The 13,282-nt window shown below is 59.3% G+C and overlaps 2 protein-coding genes across 3 annotated transcripts in view; one reads left to right on the forward strand and one right to left on the reverse strand.

Annotated features, from left to right (window-relative positions):
* Positions 2,379-7,077, forward strand: FAM181A (family with sequence similarity 181 member A). The gene is given in 3 exon segments (XM_003356782.5): positions 2,379-2,806; positions 3,536-4,088; positions 4,091-7,077. Coding segments are annotated over 3 exon segments (1,152 nt in total). The 5' UTR covers positions 2,379-2,602; the 3' UTR covers positions 4,486-7,077.
* Positions 9,117-13,282, reverse strand: part of ASB2 (ankyrin repeat and SOCS box containing 2) — a 47,979-nt gene continuing 43,813 nt past the window's right edge. For both annotated transcript variants that reach the window (XM_021099651.1, XM_021099652.1), the window contains exons 9-10: positions 13,083-13,236; positions 9,117-9,799 (exon numbers count right to left, since the gene is read on the reverse strand). In XM_021099651.1, the coding sequence (XP_020955310.1) occupies positions 9,732-9,799; positions 13,083-13,236 (222 nt within the window). In that variant the 3' untranslated portion in view covers positions 9,117-9,731. The remainder of the gene's footprint in view (positions 9,800-13,082; positions 13,237-13,282) is intronic.

Below are 13,282 nucleotides of genomic sequence, written 5' to 3' on the forward strand. Positions count from 1 at the left end.
GGGTGACATTCAGACGGAAGGATAAAAGAGCTGAACTCAGGGCTTAGCATGGAAAATCTGCTCTGTGAGGCCTTCACACTTTGACAGTTCAGGGAAGCAGCGTGGCCTGGTGGGACTGATATCAGCTTTGTATGCAGACAGCCCTGGCTCTGAGTTCAAGTGCTGGAAGTTAGCAGCCATGGGGCCTTGGGAAAGTAACTGCACCTCGCTCTCCTTATCTGTGATGGCCACAACCACATCCCTGAGCTGTCACAGGGCCACTCAAGATGGTCCTTGCGCCCGTGCCTTAGCAGATGCCTGGTACCCAGCAAGTATCGATGGTCTGCCTCCCACTTTCCTCTCCCTTTCTGTTTTTCTTCCTTCCTTCTTTCCTTAAAGAGTGTTTGGTGGGAAGATAGCCCATGTTAAGAGCTCTGAAGATTTTTAAGATGCAACCTCAACTCCCGCAGAGCTCAAGGACCTATTGGGGCTGGGGTCCATTGCTGGCTGAGAAGCAAGGGTGTGACATTACAGGCAGGCAGCGTCAGGTGGGCTGGAGTGACCGCAGATGCCCTGGAGGCTCTGAGGAAGCTGAGATCTGAGTGCAGTTGCCTGAGAGCTTCTCGATGTTCTTAGAAGGGAGAAAGTTCCAGAGAGGCAGGCCAGCAGGAGCAGGTTCAGGGCGTGCAGGAGCCCAGGCAGGATGGGGCTGGGGTGGTTTGAGGCCAGTCTCCCAGCAGAGAATAATGGGGAAGGTGGCTCATGGGCTGGCGCTGGGTTATGGAGGGACCAGAATGCATGCCAGGCTGGGTGCCTGCCCCCACCATGCAGTAGGCAGCAGGGAGCCATGATGAGAATTCTTCAGGGGCTTGACCTGGAGACCCCAGGCAACAGAGCATTTTCTCCAACCATGTGTGTAGGGCCATTTCAAGCAGAAAGGATGTTTCCTGCTGGTACCAGTCAGGGTGGGCTGGGTTACGCTGCAGAAACAAATAACCCCTAAATCTCAGGGGCATAAAATGACGGTGGTCTAGCCCTCAGCCATGCAGAGGCTGCTGTAGATAGGAGCCAGCAATCCAGGATGCTCCAGTCCAAGGTCACCTGCATCTCAGCAGCAGGAGGAGGCGTCCTGGAGAATGCTGCACCGGCTTCTCGGTGCTAAGCTGAATTCTCCAAACCCTGCGCTCAGGGCCATCGCCTCCAAACCCTGCGCTCAGCCTGTAGGGACCCTCAGGCCAGAGGGGCGGTGGCTAGGAGCCTGGAGCCGGGGGCAGGCGCCTGTGCTGGCAGCGGTTGCCTATTGGCCAGCAGAAGGGGGTGGGACCATCCCTCGTGGGTGGGTCCTCCTGCCCTGCCAGTGCTCTCAGGCTGGGCTGGGGCACTTCAGAAAGGAGTCCTTGGCGTTTTAGGTTGTGATGCTCAGGTGTGGGTTGGTGTAGCTGGCGAGGGGACAGGAGGAGAAGGTGGCAGAGGAACGAGGGAAAAAGGAAGAGGAAGGATGTGAGGGGGGGAAGAAGAGGCAGAGCGTGAGGCCAAGGGCAAGAGATGTTGGGGGCCCCCGGGGGGCTGGCATGGAGGCCTCTCCCATCAGCATTTCCTGGGCAGCCTCCCTCCGGCTTCGGCCTCACCTTCCCACCGGCCAGTCGGTGGGCAGGGCCAGCGGCCGGCTCTGGGCTCTCTTGCTCGCTCAGCGCGGCCCTGCTTGCGGCCCCGGCGGCGTTGGCACGGTGACAGTAGCCAAGTGTGCAAACTTGTGCCATTGTCCCCAGGCCAGGGGGAGCCATGGAGACTGGCTAATATGACACAGGAAAATGTTTGCTGATGGCAATTCTATGGGCTTTGTCCCCCTCTTTCTCCATCACGACGACTCGATTTAAGTCCCTAACTGTTTGACTACAAATGCTAGGGGACCGTGCAACGCCAATCTTTTGTCCAGCCGCGCTGAATGGGCAATTCAGGCTTTGTGCAGCTCAATTGAGGAAGCAAACATAAAGACAAGATTCCTGAGAGCTCCGGCTCCCTTCCCATGGATATCCCAGCCCCTCGTTAGAGGGCCCGGCCCTTCCCCGGCTACCTTTCCAACCTCAGTGTGCCGCCCGCCCCTGTGGGCCTGCCAGTGCCCGGTGCTTTGGGAAGGGGGTGGGGGGAGAGAGAGAAGAGAGAGGAGAGAGAGAGAAAGAAAGGGAGAGAGCCCGAACCACTCAACACTCAAGGACAGCAGGGGAAGCAGCCCACCCCGGCTTACCCCGTCCGATTGTCTGTCTGCACTGGAGCATGGCAGCTGGAGGCCTGGAGCCTTGGGGGAGGTTTGCAAACCCATCTCTTCGGGGCCCAGCCCCTCCTCAATCTTGGACTTTTTTAAACACAGGCACACACACGCGCACACACACACACACACACACACACACACACACACACACACATTCACCCCGCCCCCTCGAGAAACCAGGGAACCCAGGTCAAGGGGAGGCGGGGCGTGGAGGCCGCGGGGGAGAGTGGGCTGAAGAGTAGAAATTTACCGGGAAATGATTGCATTTGGGAGCTGTCCTTTTTGTGATGGTCCCCATGGTGACAATTTGTGACGGCAAAGAATGTGGGAACGGGGCGCTGCCGCCTGATTGGGATGCTTTGTATCTGGAGAGGCGCTCCTGATTGGCCTGAGGGGCCCCCCAGCTCCGGGGACTCGTCCTCCATTCAGCCCACTCGAGGGCTGCACAACTGCCTCCAGCCGGACCACGGAGCTCGCCGGCCGCGCGGGGCCTGGCCCAGGTCTGCGGCGGGGAACCTGCCGGGCCACCTTGGCAGGGCCCCGGGCCCCGCACCCTCGGTCAGTGTGGAGGCCCAGGCGGCTCAGGCCCGACTGGGTGGGGGCGTGGGGCCGGCTGGGGCCTGGGGGAGGGGTGAGGTGCTGCGGGTGGTGGCCGAGGAGGCATGAAATTGCTGCAGATGCTTCTACGGGGGAGTCCCTGCTGCCCACAGCCTGTGCTCAGCCCGCCAGGCAGGCCTCGGCTTGAGTGCCAGACAGGGGTCCTGCCTGTCCTGCGTGAGAGCTGTGGGTGGAGCGTGGGGACCAAGGAGGGGGTGGCTGCCAGCAGGGCTGGGGGCGGGGGTGGGAGGAGGAGGGCACCTCCAGGGAGAGAGGGGGCTTGGCCTTGCCTTAAAGCGGAGCAGCTGCCTCCGCGCAGGAAAGAAAAATCTTGCTGGCAAGTTGTGCACGCCAGCAGCGTGGTGTGTGCGAGACACAGGGGGCTCCAGCCCCAGCAATGCCACTTGTGGCTGGGTCGCCTTGGGGAAGTCGCCTGACCTCTCTGGGCCACAGCTGCACGTCCAGGGCAACAGACCCAAGACGACAAAATGTTTGTGCCTGTCCCTTCGCGGATGCTCTGCGAATGCTTAGCAGCTTGAACAGGTGTCCCACGACCAGGACTCTGCCTCGAGCTGAGTGGGGCTGGGTGGGGGCCACTGTCTGCAGCCATGTGGCCTCTGGGGGGGGGGCGATGAGCAGGGGTTGCCTGGAGAGAGTCCAACGGCCGGTGTGTCCCCGCCCCCCACCCAGGTCAGCTCTGTGGCCTTCCCTGGAGCTGCCAGCCGCCTGCAGAACTCACCCTCTTCATGGAAAGCCCCGTGCAGTGGCCCCCTGGTGATGGCATCCGACAGTGACGTGAAGATGCTGCTGAACTTTGTGAACCTGGCGTCCAGTGACATCAAGGCGGCCCTGGACAAGTCTGCGCCCTGTCGCCGCTCGGTGGACCACCGCAAGTACCTGCAGAAGCAGCTCAAACGCTTCTCCCAGAAGTATTCCCGGCTCCCGCGGGGCCTCCCCGGCAGAGGGGCCGAGCCTCACCTGAAAAGGGGGCCCGAGGACCGGCCCGGGAGGCTGCCCCTCGACACCGGCCACAATTCCAGCCCCAGTGGGGGTGGGGGCTGCAAGGAGAAGGCGTCGGGGAACCCCTACAGGGAGGAGAGTCTCCCTAAGGAGCAGACCCTACACGGGCAGGATCCAGAAGCTGCCAGGCCTGGCCAGGTGCCCATGAGGAAAAGACAGCTGCCCGCCTCCTTCTGGGAAGAGCCGCAGCCCACCCACAGCTACCCCGTGGGGCTGGAGGGGGGCTGGGCCCCCGGGAGGGACCTCCCTACGACGGGAAGAAACACTGCAAAGGCTTGGAGCCCCTGGGGCCCGAGACATCCCCCAGGGCGCCCGCTGAGAAGGAGCCACTCAAGATGCCCGGGGTCTCCCTGGGGGGCCGTGTCAGTGCCTGGAGCTGCTGCCCCTTCCAGTACCACGGACAGCCCATCTACCCAGGCCCACCAGGGGCCTTGCCTCAGGGCCCGGTCCCCAGCCTGGGCCTGTGGCGGAAGAGCTCGGCTTCCCCCAGCGAGCTGGCCCACTTCTGCAAGGATGCGGAGGGCCCAGGGCAGAAAGTGTACAGACCCGTAGTTCTGAAGCCCATCCCCACCAAGCCAGCCGTGCCCCCGCCCATCTTCAATGTCTTTGGCTACCTCTAGCCAGGCTGGGAGGGCCTCGGCCCCCCACTCGTGGCCTGCAGGGGGTGTTGGGGACCCCAGGGGGCTCTCCTTGTGAGGAGTGGGCTGGGCAGTGGTGTGGCCTCTTGAGAACCTTCCCTTTGTGTGTGTGGGGGAGGGAGAGGGCAGGATCGGGCCAGGGGCTTCTCAGGCTGTTGCCAAGCCAGCCCTTGCAACCTTGGAGCGGTGGGGCTGGGCTCAGCAGACCCCTCCCCAAACGGAGCCCGCCACATCGCCCACGTGCCTGTGCAGACCTCAGGCGGCGGGGCACTGCCCTGGCCCGCCAGCCACCCCAGAAGCCAGAGTGACCCATCTGTTCATCTGCCACCCCCTGTGTAAGCCAACCTCAGTTCTGTTCTTCTTGTTGTTTGTAAATATTAAGAAGGTTAAAAGAATAAAGACGTTTCTTTTGCAGTTTGCACATCTTGGGTTCCTGAGGTTGACTGGTCCCCAGGTCTAGGAAATGCTGGCCGTGTCCAGGTGGAGGGCCGTCACAGAGGTTGCGGGGGAGGCCAGCGTGGCCCAGAGACCTCGGGGATCTGTGGGAACCAGCCCTGGGGCCAACGGCTCAACTCGCAGGATGGATGGGGAAGGAAGGGGAGGGCGGGTGGGACAATGCTCTGAGTCCCTGGCGGAGAACAGAGGCTGGGGGAGGCCGCGATCCTCAGAGGGTCCAGAATGCTCAGCAGGATGGGGGGCACTGGTACCAGCGGAGGTGGAGCGGTCCCCCTGGCCCTGCTCTGGGATGTGGGGCCGGGCCCTTCCTCTCGGAGCCTCTTGGCCGCACCAGCAGGGTGAGGAGTGGCATGAGAGTGGTGCCCTCTGTGGTACCTTCCACTCCACTCGCAGCCTCAGAGAAGAGGCTGTGCCAAGGCAGTTGTGTCTGACCCTGGTCAGAGGGAACGGGCAGGCCAAACAGGAGCTGGGCCCCCTGTGGACAAAATAACTGCTGGTTTGACCAAATTCGTCCCTTTTTGGATTGTTATGATCATTATACAACCACAGAGGTGATAAATTCATTTGAGTAATAAAAAAAAGGAAAAAAATAAGCTATAATGGAAAAAAAAAATAAAATCAACCTAGTCTGTGGTTCTATGTCCACAGGCATAATAACAACAAGAACGATCTCTAGCTAATTAGATCCCTAGGTTGCCGGCCCATGTCTCTCTCTCTGGGCCTGATGCAACAACCCTGGCGCACACCAGGCACCCTGTCAATGGGATGAGGGCCTCGGTGGCGAGGAGTGGCCCTCGGTTTGGCCCCAGTAGTGCCCAGACCAGCCAAGCCGCTGGAAGGGCCTCCCCCGCACACTGCACACTGGTCCGGGACCTGCTCTGCTGTGTGGGGCGCAGCTCCGTGGCTGAGCGCGTGCAGGCCTGGCCTGGGTGCCGAGCTGCTCATTTCATCAAATCGCGGTTCTCACGACTCAGGGGGAGACGGGGCCAGCCTTGTTGGGGACCACAGCGCCCAAATCAGCATCCGGATGTTGAGCAAGTTAATCCCCGTTCTGTGCCTCAGTTTCCTGATCTGCAAAGCAGGGATCCAGGTCAAGGGCAGCAAACGGATGCACGCATCACTACTGAATCCAAGGCAAGTACCATCTACTGGTCACAGACTCTCTCCTTTGGGGCCCAGATAGGGCCTCAGAATCTTCCGAACACAAGGTCCCAGATTTAGCCCTGCTACCCTGCCTGTTTGGAGGGCAGCCACGGCAGAGCCGGGGCTTGCTCACTGGGAAGCTGGTGGCTTTCTGGTGGTTTATGTCTGATGATCTCAGCCACGGAGCTTCAGAGCAGGGAGGGTGTTCTGAGCAACTGCCTGGCTCATGTGATGATCCTTAGCCGGGACCTCGCCTCCTAAGAACCGCCAGGGAGCCTGGAGGAGCATGCTCTCCTCTCCCACATTCCTGCAAAAGCCCTTCTGGATGCATCTGACGAGGCTCAGCCCCTCCACACTGGACAGCAGGGGGTTAAAAGCTCTAATCCCGGCCCTGCCACCTACTAGCTGTGTGACCTTGGCAAGTCACTTAACCTCTCTGTGCCAGGACATCCTTATCTGAAAAATGTGATTGAAAACAGACCTGCCACATGGGTAGCTGTGGGGAGGTAAGTGCCAGACACTTCACGACACAAGGGATGAAAAGCTGGACGAACCCAAAGCCACTTCTCCTAGTTATCTGGCTGTGTCAGGAGGTCCTTCCGCAATGACATTTCAGTGAAGTTTATAGATGACTAGAGAGCCCGTGGGAACAGGGGCCCGGACCATCCAACCACCCTCACCCTCTAGAGAAGAGCTCAGCTCTGGGAGGCATGATTTCTTGGGGTGCTGCCCAAGCGTACCACGCCTGGGCCCCACCACCCCACTGGGGTTCAACCTTTCCCAGGGGACACCTGGCAGTGCCTTAATTCAAACTCTGGGAGCCTTGTCTGGAAGCAGATGTCTTTACTAGGGTGCAACTCAACAGAAGCGCCCAGCACCACGAGTGCCCATGTGGAAGCCAGTTGGGAAAAAACACAACTTGGAAAACTTCAGTTATTAAAAAAAAAAAAAAAAAAAAAAAAAAAAAAAAAAAAAGCAGCCGCAGTAGCAGCAGCAGACCCCCCCCCCAACCCTCCAGAAATGAACTGTGTTGGTTCAACCTGAAACCCAGGAACTCACTTCCCACCCTCAGGCTCAGCCCAGCACTGGGTCAAACGTGCTCCTACTGGTGAATGCAACCACTTTCAGGACCTTTGGTGTTTGGTTGATACTGTCTAGACACCTCTGAGGCTGAGATCCTGCCAGGCCGGGCCAGGGGGCACAGGAGGGCGCTGGGGCTAGGGAAGGGGTTGCTGCAGAGGGCGGTGGCTGTGAAGTCCTCTTGACAGCAGAGGTGGTCAAGAAAGGTAACCACTGGCACGGCCTGAGCACCGACCAGAGAACCCACCCCCGGCAGCGGTGGACCATTAACCTGTTAGCTGTCGGCTTAAATGGAGGTGGGGGCGGGGACCTGAGAAGGCCAAGGCTAAGCCAGGCCCTGAAGGGGAGGAGGGGCCCTGACCAGTGGCTGTGACCAACTGGTACGGACGTCCATCAATGGTCTAAGAACCCAATGGTGCCTCTGAGGCCTGGGGACCCCACATCCTACAGATACATGGTGGCGATGCTGAATGCAGGGGCTGAGCCTCCCTCCCCGCGCCTCCCACCTACCTCCGCAAGCCTCAGACCAGCGTCCCCATCCTGCCCAGTACCTGTGGCCACTGGCTGTCAGGACTCTCTAGGATATAAGGTGACCTGAGGATGCTATAGTCTACCTGACCCCAAATGCACCTACACATCTTTCTGCTCTGCCTGTCATTGAACTGCCACCCGCTCTGGTTCCCGGGTCAGGGTTTTCCCCTGACTATGTGCTCAGCCCTCCCCGGCCCCTTCCTCTGGGCCCCAGGGCTGAGCATCCCCAGTCAGGAGGAGGCGGGTTTCCTTCAGAAGTTCTGCAGCAAGACAGCCTGGGGCCCTGGAACCCCAAGGACTTGCTCTGTGTGTCCAGGAAAGCCCCCTCCCCTCTCTGGGCCTGTCTGCCCACCTGTACCTGGAGGGAGTAACCACAACTCAGCCAAGTCCCCTCTGACCTGTGGCTGGAAGATGCTACTCAGCGAACTTGTCCTCTTCGGGAGGACACTGGGACTTATGGTCCCATGGGAAGCCAGTGTGTCAGAGCCCCAAGGCCACCAGGGGCCACAGCCATGGGCATCCAAGGCCCCAGAGGAGCAAGCCAATGGCAGAGCCAGGTCTGGGACCATTGCTCCAACAACCCACCCAGCTGCTGGCTTTCCAAGGGCCGGAAACCACATCTGCTTAAACCTCTACCAGATCCTGGGGTGGGACTGAAGCAGGCTCTCAGCAAGGTCACCTGCTCAGTTGTCACCTGAGTGGCGCCGGGGTCGCCAGTGGCTTTAATCATGTTGGGGCAGACAGTGCCTCTGAGTCACTGTGGCTCCGTGGAAATAGGGAGGTGTCAGCGAGCAGGACTCGGACACAGAAAATGCGCTCTCTCTGAGCTGAGCCTGCACCCCATCAAATGGGCTGGCAGCTCCTGCTTGGCCCCCTTCAGAGCCACATGAGAACGAAGGACGCCACAGGGGGCACAGGGATTCCTCACACATGTGGTGCCTTTGCACCAGCTGACCACAGCCATGACTCCAGCGCTGGCTCACAGTAGCCAGTATGCCGATGCCTTCCCCCCCAGAAGCTCAGCTTTGCAGCAGAACAGGTGAGCAGGATGCGAAGATGTTGCCAGGGGACGCGGGTGTAAGACAAGCCCACGTGCCAGGAGACTTGTAGGCTCTGAGACCCTGTTTGGGATGAAGCTCTTGTTTCCATGGTGACTGAACCAGCAGAGAAAAAGCAACCTTGGCTGCTCTGAGCACAGGGCGGAAAGCTGCCCCCTCTCCTCCGACTGTCGGGTCTCTTCTGGTTAACAACCGACATGCTCTCTTGGGTCTTTCAGAAGCCAAAGCATCCCAAACAGGGGTCTGGGTGCCCTGTCCCAGCCCCTGCCCCACCCCCACTCCTGCCAGGCGCAGGGCTGAGGACCTGCGCCCCTGGAGGGGTCTGGTGAAAGGGACTTCACTGGGCAGGGCGCCATCTGTGCGACATTTATTGTACCTAAGGAAGCCCTCTGGGCTGAGGTCTCCCCACCCCACCCCCTGGGCCACGGCTTTGGGGAGAAAGCTCAGAGTCAAGAGGAGAGTTTCACAGAGCAAAGAGGGAGGGACATGGGGGCCCTGCAGTGAGGTTGTCCAGGAAAGTTCTCCAGCCACAGCTCAGAGTTGGGGCCAGGGCTTCCTGGCTGGCTCTGCTCTCCCCAGACCACCCTAAGTTCTGCCCTGGCCCCGGGGCCCCGGCCCCAGGAATGCAGCTTTCTGCAATTCCCGATGGCAGAGACGCCCTGGGATCTCATTCATATGAGAATTAATGTGGGTTTTCTCCTCCTTGATACATCTGTCTTCGCTCTGGGCAAAGCACTGGCCCAGAGACTGGTGAGGTCACAGCAGCAGCCCCAGCTGAGAGGGAGGCAGCCCCCGGCCTCATCTGTCACCAGGTGCCCTTAGCTTTGGGGACACCGCTGTCCTGAGACTCAGTGGAACCGTCGGAGGAGCCGCTCCTTCCCGCGTGGCCCGGTTACTGGGTGTTCTCGTACTTCAGGTATCTTATCAGCCTGCCTGGCAGTGGCAATGTGTCCAGGAGTTTTATACGGTATTTCCAATGGCCTTTCGAACCTGCAGCCGGCAGAGGTGAGCCAGAGGTCTCGGAGGTTCTGGAAAAGGAGAGAAAGAGAGGTGCCGGTGGGTTGTCTGCACCTGTGACCCCTGGCTCGTGGGAGGTCCCCTGCCCATGTGGCTGACAAAGAGAGGGGGCGCCTGGACTCCTGCCGTGCTCCATAACCCCGGGCCCTGCCAACTGGAAAGATGTCAGCCCACATTCATCTACACAGCCCAGGGAAGTAGCAGGGTGGGTTCCAAACCCGCTTCACAGGGGAGGACTTGGCAAGGATCACACCTGGGACTAGAGCTGGCATTTCCCTTGTCTCACGCTCCTTCCTCTGTCAGCCCAGACTGGCCCCTCCCCACAGCCTTAGCAAATGCATCAGAGGGTTCCACCTCTGAAATGCCCCCAAGGGTGGTATTCAGCTCTGGGCTCCGGGTGGGACAGGGGATGGGGACTGGGCAGCTCCCCGCAGGTCCCAGAATCCCACCGGGCTGCCTCCTCCAGGATGCCCTCTGGGATGCCTCATACAGTGGGAGCTAAGAACAGAGCCTGAGGCATCTAGTAATGGCATAATTTATTTCAGCCCTGGAAACAGGTGGGTGTTTTGTTGAATCAAGAATGCCAGCATTCGTTCAACAACCAGATGCTGACACCTTTGCTGTGCCATCTTGGGCCAGAGATGCAGGGGCGCCCCACTCAGGGACTTTGGGGAAAGGTTTCCACACTAGATAGCGCTTCTAAGCAGGGTCTTGATGGGTGGGTAGGACTATGCCAGGTGAGGAAGGGAGTCAGGGGCATTCCAAACAGGGGAAGTGGCAGTGCCAAGCCAAGGCCACTGTCACTCAGGAAGATGGCGCTGCAGAGAGGCCAGGCGGCTGCAGCCCTGCCTCACTACATGCCTCAGCACTGCATTTCTTTTCCTTTCTCTTCTTTTGTTGTCTTTTTAGGGGGGCACATGCAGCAGAGGGAGGTTCCCAGGCTGGGGGTCCAATCAGATCTACAGCCTCCAGCCTACGCCACAGCCATAGCGATGCAGGTACCAAGTCACATCTGTGATCTACACCACAGTTCACAGCAACGCCAGATCCTTAACCCACTGAGCGAGGCCAGGGATCGAACCCGCATCCTCATAGATGCTAGTTGGGTTTGTTAACTTCTTAGCCACGCCAAGAACTCCCCATCACTGCATTTCTGACACTTCGCTGCCCTCTGATCTCACTCAGGGCAGAATCTGTCCTCTGGGAAGCTCACCCTCTTCGGCAGCTGGGTGCAGACAGAACATGAGCGGAGGGTGGCAAAGGGCCATTGGTGGGCAGAGGGCGCTGGGTACCAGGCTGGCGTTCCGGCTGGCTTTGGAGTCTCTGGGATAATGACACTAACATCCCAGCATTAACCGAAGGAGCAAACAGGAAAGGGTTTTGCAGATGGAGGGTGGGCTTTAAAGTAACCAAAACACGTACAGGTGAGAACTAGTTGTTCTTCCTGTTAACTGTTTATAGCACACTAACAGGTTCTGCATTCTTTTTTCCAGGGACGGTTTAGTTGTAAATTACCCTCCCCAGGCAGGGCCAGAAGGAGGGGATAGGGAGGGGTGGGGTTGACATCGAAGCATGGACCATTCTACCTTCTAGTGGCCAGCATCACAGTGACAGCATCCGAAGATTCATTAATTCAATGACTGTTTCTTGAGCGTCTAGAGCTCCCGTGAGTGGGCAACTCAATGCCACCCTCCCTGTCACCAGCCCAGTAACTTTATCAAGGGCCTCAACTCAAGGGCTCCCAAGTTGGGCACATGGAAAATGCTACAGCAGGTTTGGGTTCACAGGGGAGGAATGTGGCAAGTCAGAGTCAGGGCACTGGGCTGTTTGGCACTTGGACGAGCAATGAGGCAGCCTTCCCACCTGCGGATGGCAGTGGCAGACCTGGGGATGGCAGCGGCAGTGATGGGACCATGATAAGCTTCTGCGGGTCAGCCTCTGTGATACATGATTGACTAGCATTTGACCAGGGATGGGACAGTGCCCCTCAGAGCCAAAGGAAGCCCTGGGGTCGCTAGAGCTCCTCAGACAGGCATCTCTGCCCAGGATCAGCTGCGGCGCCCAGCTCAACTGCAGACGCCTCACCTGCCCAGGTGAGCTCCATAATTCCTTAGAGGGATTCTTGGCCTGACTTAGCCAGGCTGCCCCTCCGACACTGCATGCAGCTGCATGTGGCCAAACCCCACCTCACTGTGCCAGGCACCGCCCCCCCCCCTCCTGCAAACACCCTGGGCTGGCAGAGCTGGGATGGAGCTGGGTGATGAGCCTGCCCAAACTGCTCTGTTCAGACAAAGATGCTGAGGCCCAGATGAAGGGTCCTGCTCACAGTCACCCAGCAAGCCCCTGGTTCCATAGCTCTGGGGGCCTGCCTCCTGGACCAGTGCTGCTCCAGGGGTGGCCTGTGAAGCCGCAGCACTGACTCTGCCTGGAAGCATGTGTGAAATGCAGACTCTTAGGCTCCGCCCAAATCTGCCAAGTTAGACGCTGCTTTTTTTCTTTTTATGACTACACTGGAAGCTCCCAGCCTAGGAGTCTAATTGGAGCTGCAGCTGCCAGCCTACCCCACAGCCATGGCAGCAACGGATCCAAGCCACATCTGTGACCTATGCCACACAGTGCAGTAATGCCGGATCCTTAAGCCACCGAGGCCAGGGATGGAACGCGCATCCTCACGGAGACGACGTCTGGTCCTTAACCCACTGAGCCACAATGGGAACTCCTAGACCCTGCATTTTATTTATTTTAGTTTTTAAGTTGGGGGCGCACCTGCGCCATGTGGAAGTTCTTGAGCCCAGGTCAAACCCACGCCACGGCAGTGACCCAAGCTGTAGACTCTGCATTTTAAACCAGATGCTCAGGTGCTGCCGAGGAACTGTGCAGTGTGAGATGCCCTAGCAGATCACCGCCTCCTCTCCCCACCACACGGCTTCCCAGCGGCCCACAAACCTGGGCACCCTCCTCGAAAGGTCCCGATACCCCTCAGGGAGCTGGAACTGTTTAAAACATCCTGGAAAGACTTAGCGAAAGGGAGGTCAGGGAGGGTCCACCCTAGGTTTGAATCCCAGCTCTGCCACTAACGAGCGGGGAGACATCTGCCCAAGTGACAGTCTGTCTGAGGGTTCGTCTCCCCAGTTACACAACAGGGAACCATCGTGACACCGTGTGTGACACACAGCACCGAGCCTGGCGTGAGAAAGGTGCTCATCAAAGGTCAGCCACATGTCACATGTCCGGCGTCGGAGCCCTGGGTCCGGCAGGGTGCCCTGCCCGCAGCAGCCGCAGCAGCAGCCCTACCTGCCTTCTCCTTGATGACAGCCCAGTCCTCGAAGCTGTCGATGTGCTCCTTCAGCCGCGAGCAGAGCTGCACGTTGCCCACGTAGTCCAGGAGGACGTCGATGATGGGCCCCGCCCAGCGGCTCACCTCCGGGGCAGACAGGATCTCGCAGAACTGGAAGAGAACAGCCCCAGCGCTGGGACCCCCTGGACCAAGGGTG

Source organism: Sus scrofa, chromosome 7 (genome assembly GCF_000003025.6).
Source record: "Sus scrofa isolate TJ Tabasco breed Duroc chromosome 7, Sscrofa11.1, whole genome shotgun sequence".
Classification (NCBI taxonomy): domain Eukaryota; kingdom Metazoa; phylum Chordata; class Mammalia; order Artiodactyla; family Suidae; genus Sus; species Sus scrofa.